Raw genomic sequence first — 10,554 nt, 5'->3', positions numbered from 1 at the left:
CTCTCTCTCTGTCCTATTTCTCTTTTTCTCTTCCTCCCTTCATCCCTGTACCCTTTCAGTCACAGTAACACACACACACACACACACACACACACACACACACACACACACACACACTCACACACACATACAGAAACACAAACACACAGATCACATGCACATGCACACACGCACGATGCCTCTGTTTTAGCCTCTCTTTCCCTGTCTGGGTGTTGACAGGCTCCATTAGCTCATTAAATTGCTGTGTGTGTGTTGGGTTGGGATGGGAGGAGGTGGGTCTGAGAGGATGGTGGCTAGTGGTTGTGTTAATGTAATGTGATGTAATGGGTGGGCGGCGGGATGTCTGTCTCACTAGGTGGCAGTGTACGACTACATCTGGACGGAGGAGGAGCCTGGAGCAGTGAGGGTGGGGGCGGACCCCCCCGGGGGTATGCCTGCAGGAGAAGGCGGCGGCGGCGGCGAGCGCAGCACCCATGTGTCCATCTCCACACTGCACCTGAGCGGCCTGAGACAGCGCTACAGGCACTTCCTTAGACAGCCCAACGGAGCCATCGTGGAGGTTGGGCAGCTTCGTTTTGCTGTTTCTCTCTTTATTATCTATCTGTCTGTCTGTCTGTCTGTCTGTCTGTCTGTCTGTCTGTCTGTCCATACATCCGCCCGTCCGTCTGTCTGTCTACCACTATATCTACCCCCCCCTTATTTCTACCATTGTTCCATGGTACGGTGTGTTTCTTCTTTGCTCTCAACCCTCAGTCTCGCTGTCTTTAAATCTGCCTTGCTCTCAGTGCCCCTCCATCTATTTCTCTTTTATTTGTCATTATTTGTCATCCCTCGGTCTTTGTTTGTTTAAACCTATGCCTTCTTTGCCTTTATCTTGTTCTGTTCTTACAAATATTAGTAAAGCTAAGAATCAGCTTATAATGTAAATAAGCAGTATCAAAGATATTCATGTTTTTAAGCAATTTAGTTGAACTATTGTATGTAAGACAGAAGGATCATGACCATAGACAGACAATAGCACAGTCCGTGATGCATGCAGAGGAACTATCAACATCAGATCTGGCCCTGATTTGGCCCCGACTAAGGGCTTGATCCAACCCAGAGGCTGTTGCAAACTAGAGGGTTGACAAACAACCAGACCCACAAGGACAGGAAGACGCAGATACAACTGTACATGTCCTACTGCACACACACATACATACACACACATACACACACATAAAAAGAATCCCAGACACACAGACTCCCTCCGTTTCCTGAGGCACTTCTCCCACGGCCAGCAAGGAGAAGCACAGTTCACTCCAATGGTGATCCTCACACACATCCTCACACTGATTCCCACTCTCTTTTTTGCTTCGTCTAGGAAATCTTAACTGGGATGCGTTCGCTAATGCTCACTGTGTTCCCCCTGCCTGCCGCTTCACACATTACCGCATGCAGTCAGGCAGACTGCAGCAGACTGCTGCCCAGATTGCCGTCTAATTAAATGTACCACTGATTTCGCGCGCTAACAACTGCTAGCACATGAATTAACTCCCATCCCCCGAGAGCAACCTGGATTGTCCCAACAAAATTAATATTTTAAACTTCCACGTCAAAAACAACGGGGAAAAAAACACAGATTTGTACAGAGCACGTCAACGGCTAGCTCCCAGGCAGAGCCGTTACCTAATGGCAACTCAAGCTTGTTGTTTGACTGATGAGCAGTGGTCTGAACACACAGCATATTTATCAGTCACAAGATGGGCGGCATACGGATTCTACCCGCAAGTGTGGCGCACACTCTCATTTCAAAACAAGGTGATTTTGTTGTTAATGGGCTAAGAAACAGGCCTAGAGTGTAAAAACACACACCCAGAAGAGTCGACGCCTTCGATTCATCAACCCCCAGCATCCTTTGTCATTCTGATTTATTCACTGTGTGTCCTGCGTTTCGTGTGGAGGAATCTCATATCCGCTGAAATGTAAAAAGTGAAACATTGGGCTGCCATGCTATCTGCGTAGCCTCCGTCGGGCCTCGGCTGTAAAACAGTGTCATTTCTGCGGCGCTCAGCAGTGTGGAATGTCACGCGGTGTCAAGGCTGGCGTGACGGGAGAGCGCCGCAACGCGGGGTGACGCGTGAAAGACGCTGATGGCAGCCGTGTCTGCGCACCCCGAGCGACGGTGACAGTAATGCCGGCATAGACTCACTCACTCACAGCACACACACACATACACACTCACACACAAACACAGAGAACGCCCACTTCCTTTATATGGTGATATACAGCCAGACCTCTTTACATATTTAAACTAATTTCTTTCCATGCCTTTACATATCTATAGACATACTGTTTTCAGGTAGAGCGATACATCTAAGAATATCCAAAGGGCATCCCCAACACTCAGGAGCACACTTGAGATGATTTTATTAATGTTTTCTATAATTCTGCAAGCAATATGCTGTGTGGTGCTATGAGGGTCTGTATACAAACTGGGCCACAGATTCAAGGTGACAGCTCCTAGGAGAGGACTTGTACTGAGGCAGTAATGCCCCTTAACCAAAAAAAGAATCTAGGCTGTGGGATGTTAGGACAACACATTACCTTAAAAGAGAAAAAAAAAACACTTCATGGCTAATCATTTTTTTGTTGTTTTCTGTTCGAAAATTTCAAAAATGTAATATTATGGTAGTGATTTTTTGTCAGCATTGATGGAAAAATTCTCACAGGTCCAGTATTTGTGTTGTTTATCTGAAGGATGAGAATCAAGTGTTCAGCCAAACGCTTATCTATGTCTTAAGGATGTGTTAAGGATTAATGTATCTACTAAAGTGGTTGTCCTTTTGTCTTGTGGGCATGTATTGACTAATGGATCACATCTACCAAAACACAAGCCCATGCCACTTTGCTTTTGCAGAAGTATGATAGTGCTTTTCCAAACTGCAATCAAGAGCAAATGGTGTGGAATTGTAAACATACAAGACTAGACAAATGTGATTTAAGAGACAGCCTAAAACCTCCATCAAGAGAGAATATGCCGTCTCAGAAAAATACATAAATGGCAGGAATGGTGTAATCAAAAGCAATCCTCTGACTGCCGACGGATGTGGAAAATAAGTCACAGAAGACTGAGGAACTTGGAAATGCTCAAAGTTTATTTAAACAGATGTGTTATCCGGTTCCAAATGACAATGGATAACAGTTTCTGGATAATGCGACACTGCTAACTTCAAAGACGGCCAGCAAAACAGCTTCATCTGTGGAAACAAGATGGCATGGGACATAAACGCAGGCGTGTTCATTACCCTCCATAGTAAAACGGCGTTGGCTTTATATGTGTCTGTGGCTTTTTCTCTCGGGCTACCAGTGAAATGTCCTCGGCCCTAAAAATGCGGGTCTAGCCAACTGTGTTGTATCATCTCGCCCCCATCCCCCATATACGATGAGCAGCATATGCGAAGCCTGGCTCGACTTCTGTAAAAGTTCCATTAAAAATGCACAACTAACGCTCCAACAGCTTGTTTATTACCTCTGTGCAAATTATTTATGCTTTGAAGAAATGCTGATGATCGCCGCTGATGCGCAGTAAATACAGCCATCTCTGTGTCTGCATTTATCAGTTGGTTTACCATGTCTCAGGTGATAAGACTGGCTTTGCTTGGATGGACCGCTTTGTGTTCATACATACATTCTTTCTGGCACATTGTTACATACTGTGTCATTGTGTTTTTACCCAGTATTTCAAATTCTTATTATAATGTTTAAAACATTGTTTGCATGTTACTAAAACAACATGCATGTTGACAAGGTTTTGTACCTCAAATCGTGTTAACCTCTACATTATTTGTTAGCCACAAAACGATACAATTTGAAAAGTCTTAAAATACATTTACAATCTAAATAATAATATGTTATTATTACTATTTTTATTATTAGTATTATTATTATTAGTAGTAGTAGTAGTAGTATTATGAAATCTAACCAAGAGGGATTTCCTCAGATGAGTTGTCTTAGCCTCTAGCTGATTGGATGAGCCAAGAGGACAGTGCCATTTAAACAGTGTGCTCTTTCCTGGACTAATAACTCACCAGAGCTTTCGCTAGCTTCCATCCATGTCCTATCTTTCCATGAGTCAGTGTGCTTAGATAGGCTAACAAAAGCCACACTTCACCAACATCAACCCAGTTCAGCATTTGGATTATGAGTGAAGTTAACCTTTACAGAGAGCGCCTTGCAGCGATTGAGAAACTGCATCTGTTTTTCCTCACTCCCTCCTGCCTCTGATTGTTCCTCCTCGTGGTTGATTGAGACTATGGTTTACTTAGTGAGAGGAATGCGACTTGTTTTTTTCTGTGCCCTTGGGTTTTTATGTTGCATACTTTGAGATTAATGGCAAGCTGGAGTACCTCTAAGGTATGAATAGGTCAGTCTGAAGACACTAATTGTCCTGCAACTTTGTGGCAAATACATAATTTTTACTGTAAGACATCTGCTCAGTATGACATGTATCGTTTTATTTGCTAAAAAATACGCATTGCCGTTCAACAGTCTTTGGATATTTTGAATGATCTGAGTGAGCCCCAAGTACGTGCACAGAAACAGATAAGAAGTCAGCAACATTATTATTCTATTACCTGCCTCTGTACTGTGTGTAGGTGATTGGTGACATTGATGGTGTCACTCATTTGGAGGATGAAACGTCTCAGCCTGGGCACAGGATGGACAAGGAGGAGGAAGAGGAAAATGGAGCCTGCTCCTCACAACAGCTCAGAGAGAGGAAAAGGAAGAAGCCCTTTTTCCGTGAGTCTAACACTATCGGCTGTTTTTGAAGAACATCGTTTTGTTAATGTGTATCAACACCTCCTTGCACGAATTCCGATGTTCCTCTGACGTTAGAATGGATCGTTATCTTGGTTATGTAACCTGTGTTTTCCGTAGACAAGCACAATCCCACACTGGACTCGAACTCGCAACCTCGGGCACGGGAGATAGGCATGCTAGCAAGGAGGCAGTTACAGTTACACACTCTCATATGAGTAGTATTAGCATACAGTACCTTCTCCTAATATGACCGCTACAACTCAATACATGACATGTCATATTTAAGCAATGTGACACGAGTGAGAGTGGGAACGGTGAAGGATATTCTCACCGCTGTGATTCAGCCTTAGGCACGACACCGGAGGCCTCTTTTACCAACCCTACGAACACAAGTGTCATTTTGCTTTTATGCAACATTTCTACTACCAACTAATTGAGTTTGATGACACCAGATTTTGACTTTTATGTTTATTTCCATTTTGATTATTCATTCTACGCTCCAAAAAATAGTCCCAACCTGCAGCGAAGTTGAGTCAGAGAGGCTGTTTGTGCACATTCATTTGTACACTCACCTGTCTTCAGGTCAGACGTTAATTTGTCCATTCCCCCCTACTCCATGTGCTCCATTTCATCAGATGGAATGTTATTAAATTGCTGCCTGTCATTCTGCTCTCTCGCTTTGAATAAATGGAATGTTGACATCTTACAATTCAACGGTTAAAGTATATAAAATGTAGAGTGATTACTAGAAGAGTCCAAGTGAGGTTGTCCTAGGTTCTAGGTTGTTCTCACGGCATGGCTCTTGTCCAGTCAGAAATGAATAAATAGTTTGACCAGATCTAACTGTTGTATAGTAAAACTTAACTAAACATTGTTCCCTTTCTTACCACCATTGCTTCATAGGCTCTCACAGAGTTGAGCCTGCTGGAGGAAGTGTCTCTGACTCTACGCTGAAAGATCTCCCTCGCTGATCCTACTCAGACTCTGCATTTACCCTCCCACTATCAGGCCCTCCTGACACCCAAAGAAGCAGGTGAACTGTTAATGTACTGTAAATAACGGCCTCTGATTAAATATAGTCTCATTGCAGTAGGTTATTACTCAGAAACTGCATCAGCTCTTGGTTAAAATGCTTCGTACATCGGTTGTTACAACACCTTAGCCTGTAAAGTGATGCTGAATGCATAGTTTTATTGAAGGTAGTAGAGAAATAGCAATAGGCTACCTTCCTTCCTTACATTCTAACATTATATCAGCACTGAACTGCACCTTGCATCCTTGCATACTTAACACAAAGCACTAACTGTGCAGACTGTATCTCATTGACCTGCTGCTGACATGCTAAAGAGATATCTGTGGATTCACACGTAAGGGAATGTCAAAGACATGATTGGACATATATACAGTACTTGGGTACTACCCAGGCTCCATAAATACAGGCTACCCTGCCATTCATAGCTCAATAAACAATGTAAAGTAATGATTCGGTGGCAAAATGAATAGAGACCATTAGGTCCTCCCTGCTGCCCCAACGCCATGAAAAATGAAGATTTTAAAAGTCACTAATCAGAGCCCAGTGATAAAATATCAATATCAGGTCCACATTAAAGGGGGATAATATTCAGGCGGCCTTGATTTGTATTGAATATGTGTCTGCTAGCTGGTGCTTGACGTAATGAACTGGCCCACAAATCACTTGCTAATGGGGACCTGCTTATACATATTGCTTAATTAAAGGTTGTGGGCTTATTAACATGTGTCTATGACACCGGGCTCAGGGCCGGAATCTGTTCGCACGGGAGCCCGGCTGTAAAGGTTTTATAGATAACCTATCATATTAAACGCCATTGGTTAATATTGGATCTTAATAACCTGTCATTTTCATTGATGATGATTCCACTTTATGGGGCAGCCATTACGGCTCAGGAAAAGTTCTGAGGAGCCGTGGTGTCTTTTGGGATGCCACCCGGAGTGCTCATTACTGGTGCACGTAAGGCCACTGAAGCCGGTCCCCCCTGTGCGATGTATAAAGCATCACAGACGTGGCTGCAGGGGCTCTGCGGAGAGAACAGACACGCCGGCTTTACCTTCATGTCAGATCCACACACCCACACCTTCAATACCCTGGGCTCCAGAGCCCAGCGCTGTGCGGGTTTGCTGTTACTAAATCGCATTTGCTCAGAATTGTGGCTCATGGTTTATTAATGGTAAATGTGGCACACAAGCAGTGGGCCAACTGTGCACATATTGGGCCATTGTGTTTGCACAACACATTTCACAAAGCTATCCGGTAAAAAGCTTGTTAAAGCTAAAGCTAAAGTTAGAGTTCAAAAAGAAAAGCACTGCGCAGTGGACACAAATGGCATCTTCTGAGTGATGTAAAATTCCATGTTTTGAGTCTTGGTCCAAGGTTTGTGTATTGTCCCTCATTGTCCCTCAAGTCTTTTTAACACGGTCAAATATTATCTTAACTTTTCCTGGTGACATTTTTATTTGTATTTTGTCAAGTCTCAGTTTTGCTTAAATAAACACATTCTTAATTTTAGCGAGCCAAATTGGTATGGATTCTGAGTGCCTCTGGTCTTCCTCGCATTCCCATTGACTGTGCCGTTGACTTTTATGTATGATGATGACCTAAAAGTGAAGTTTTCCCTCTCCTATTCCCCCCTTGCATCAACAAACTAGTGTGCCTCGTGTGCATTTCCGAAAAAAAGGTATTCCAACGGTTCAAATATTTGATTGCTAATGACAAACACCGTTCCAACACAATTTAAATTTCAAATCGATCGCTGGGAGCAGTTATTTCTAAAAACGACGCCTCTGGGTCCCTCTGTGCGCATTTGCTGATTTAAGTTAAAAGAAAGCCCTTTTTTGCCGAGCTATCATATGGGAGCTGCAACTTTTTGAAGTAGGCTCCTGCATCTGCATAGTCCAAAACCTGGGGATGTTACTAGTCGGGGGAGGCGAGCGGGTGAGAAAAATACATAAAAAAGAAATAACGCTTTGTCTAATACTATATTTATGTAGCCCTCAGCTTGTGGTATTCGCATAAAGCCTTCCTGTGTTCTGAACTTCAGTGGTGATCGTTACCAAGCGCAGTGAGATGGAGGTGGTGGTGGTGATGGGGGGGTCACTGCAGGCAGTGTCGCCGGGCTCTTCTGCGTTCATTTGAATTAAACGAAATAAAAGTGATTCATGCAAAGCAAATTCAGACTCTCTACCGCCAAGGTGTTTGCCCAACCCCTCCTGTGGTGGCTACTTGCTGAAGTAAACAAAAAAAGACTAAACCTTTTGAAGAACTTGCGCATTATAATACATGATTATTTTGTTGTTTTTAAATTGATATTTTCAACAAACTGTGACATTCATTTATCCAGTGCCCAATGATCTGTAGGTATATTTATTAAATCTTTCAATGTATAAATTTCATGCAAGGAATCTAAACCTTAATGCAATAGTAATGCAGAGTTCTTGAGGATGTTTCTGCATAACATTAATGAATCAGAACATCCTTCAGCAATCATTCAGGGCGAATTCAATTTCATCTAATATTCACCATGTAAACTAGTTCATACCATTAGTTACACCTTTGCTTATTGAACTGCAGAGGCACTTAGAAATCAAAACAAACACAAAATATTCTCTCAAGTAATTTCTTAAAGATCTCGTTTTCTCCCTCTCTCCTTGGGTTATGAAGAGATGAAAGTTTTTTTTTTTTTTTTATAATTTTTTTTCTTGAGGACGTTCTCCACCAAAGGGAAGAACAAACCACAATTTTCTTCCTCCTCAACATTAAAAAAGAGAAAAAGAACTGGAGGCTTCATTGCCTTCTTTGTGGAGACACATACCTCAGCATATAATCCTTAATTATGCAGCTGTCAATCAAACAGTTAGTTCATTCAACTGAAGAACATTCAGCTGCAAACAGAGGAATAATCGCAAATACCCATCTAGCACAATGGAGGCTTTCTACGCGAGGGCGTTCCAACCATCGCTAATTCTTACTGCAGGAGAATGTACACACAAGTGTGGCCCTTTCTTATTGGCCCTTGGTGCCTGATGGGGTCTGCTTAGTTGAACCCCCATGTCCACGTCTGTAGTACTTTAATACGCAGAAAGGGGAACAAATGTCAGCCTCCCCCCGTGTAAGCATCTGGATGGATCATGTGCGTTTTTCTTGTTGATTTGTTTGTTTATTTATTTATTTTTCCCGGAGTGGCAGAGGCAGATGTCCTGCTCACAGGAAAAATAATTTGTGAGAGAAGGGGGTGGAGGGGTGCGTGAGGAGAGGGGGGGGAGGGGTTATGAATATGCAAATCATGTCACAACGTGGAATCTTGTAATGACTGGGAAATATTCTCGCCATATTTCATTATGCAGAGGTCATTGCTTAATGCGGGCAGCTGGGACCATGTTTCCCTCCTTTCATTCCTTTTCTCTCTCTCTGTCTCGCTCTCTCTCGCGCTCTCTATCAGTCCTGCTCTTTTTCATGTGCTCTCTCTCTCTCTCTCTCACACTCTCGTTCACTCAGTTCCCCTTTTTCTTTTTCGCCACTCTTTCTGTCTCCTCTTTCTTTGCCATTCTCTCTCTTTCTCTCACTAGTCTCTCTCCCTGTCATTTCAGCACAACTTTAACAGAACTGCAGCCTGGCACAAAAATAGCAGGGGCAAGACTTGGCTCCCCAGCACAATGCCAGACGTACACACACACACACACAGCCGCAGATACACACAGACACACACAGAGAACACATCTTAATAAACACCATCATTGTGTCACAAAGAGGGATGTTTGCAGATCATTCCTTAAGCTGTAAAGGTTGCTGTTATTTTTCTCGGCAGCTCGTCAGATCCGCCATCTCTCTCCATAATAGCTGTTTGTGTTCCTGCTCCCGTGTGTATCTCATTGGGTAAAGGCTGGCAGACACCCGACTTTGTGTTGCTTTAATCATTAGGTAAAGCCATCTCCTCCTCAAATAATCCTACGTTTGAATGCTAAAAATGTAATGAACTTCATGGTTCATTGTATCTGACATTGCTTAATTAATGGGTGCATTTAAAGTACATAGGGCCTGGTAATTGATTTATATGCATGATTTGCACATACAGCTGTTAGTTCCTGTAGGAAAGTCATCACTCAAAATGTGTGTGCTTTACTCAAAATGTGGGTGTTTTACTGAAATGCTAGGCGCGTGGAGATTTTGTAACCTCTAGTTTGCGCTCGGTGGGAAAAACTGGCGTGTTTAAGGGTCTTTTTAATCTCCTTTGTGCTTTCCTCTCCTAGCGTGAGAATGATTAACCTTGACTCATAGGGTTCGTCTCCCTCATTCATTCCTACTTCTCACCAGAAACAAACTAGCTATACTCATATGTACTCATCATATTTTGATACGAAACGCCATGATCTTGAATATTTATTGCAACGTGTGTTTTTTTTCTCTAATATATATTTCTACTTGGGTGAGCTGCATGACCTTAAATAATTCAAAAGCACAATCAGGTAATGTCATATGCAGTATGTCGGGCTGAAAATATTGCCCTGACGTGGTTCTCCCTCTCTGCCAAGACTGCTTGGGTGCTCTCATCCCCTGTGCCTAGAAATTGAAAGTGAAAGAACACAGACCTAGCAGCAGCAGCCCAGAAATGAGGCTTCCAGGAAGACAAAGAGGTTCAGCGTTTCAGCCGAGCTGATGTTAAACAATATCCCTTCACAGCACACTACCTTCACATTGATTCGGAGACTTCATACGTC

General features: G+C 43.0%; 1 protein-coding gene across 1 annotated transcript; it reads left to right on the top strand.

Annotated features, from left to right (window-relative positions):
- Positions 1-267: 267 nt before the first annotated feature.
- Positions 268-7,504, top strand: ofcc1 (orofacial cleft 1 candidate 1). The gene is made up of 3 exons (XM_031584370.2): positions 268-559; positions 4,638-4,782; positions 5,707-7,504. Exons 1-3 carry the CDS (start codon positions 431-433, stop codon positions 5,772-5,774), a joined length of 342 nt encoding a protein of 113 aa, XP_031440230.1. The 5' UTR covers positions 268-430; the 3' UTR covers positions 5,775-7,504.
- The last annotated feature ends 3,050 nt before the right edge of the window (positions 7,505-10,554 follow it).

This window comes from Clupea harengus, chromosome 17 (assembly GCF_900700415.2).
Source record: "Clupea harengus chromosome 17, Ch_v2.0.2, whole genome shotgun sequence".
Classification (NCBI taxonomy): domain Eukaryota; kingdom Metazoa; phylum Chordata; class Actinopteri; order Clupeiformes; family Clupeidae; genus Clupea; species Clupea harengus.
Note: the sequence above shows the minus strand (reverse complement) of the source record. Positions and strands in the feature narration are given on the sequence as shown.

Bases quoted from the DNA above. Each gene is read 5' to 3' on its own strand.
- ofcc1 (XM_031584370.2), top strand. From the start codon at position 431: ATGCCTGCAGGAGAAGGCGGCGGCGGCGGCGAGCGCAGCACCCATGTG. The intron at 560-4,637 runs GTTGGGCAGCTT...TACTGTGTGTAG, and splicing joins CCAACGGAGCCATCGTGGAG to GTGATTGGTGACATTGATGG. The intron at 4,783-5,706 runs GTGAGTCTAACA...ATTGCTTCATAG, and splicing joins AAGGAAGAAGCCCTTTTTCC to GCTCTCACAGAGTTGAGCCT.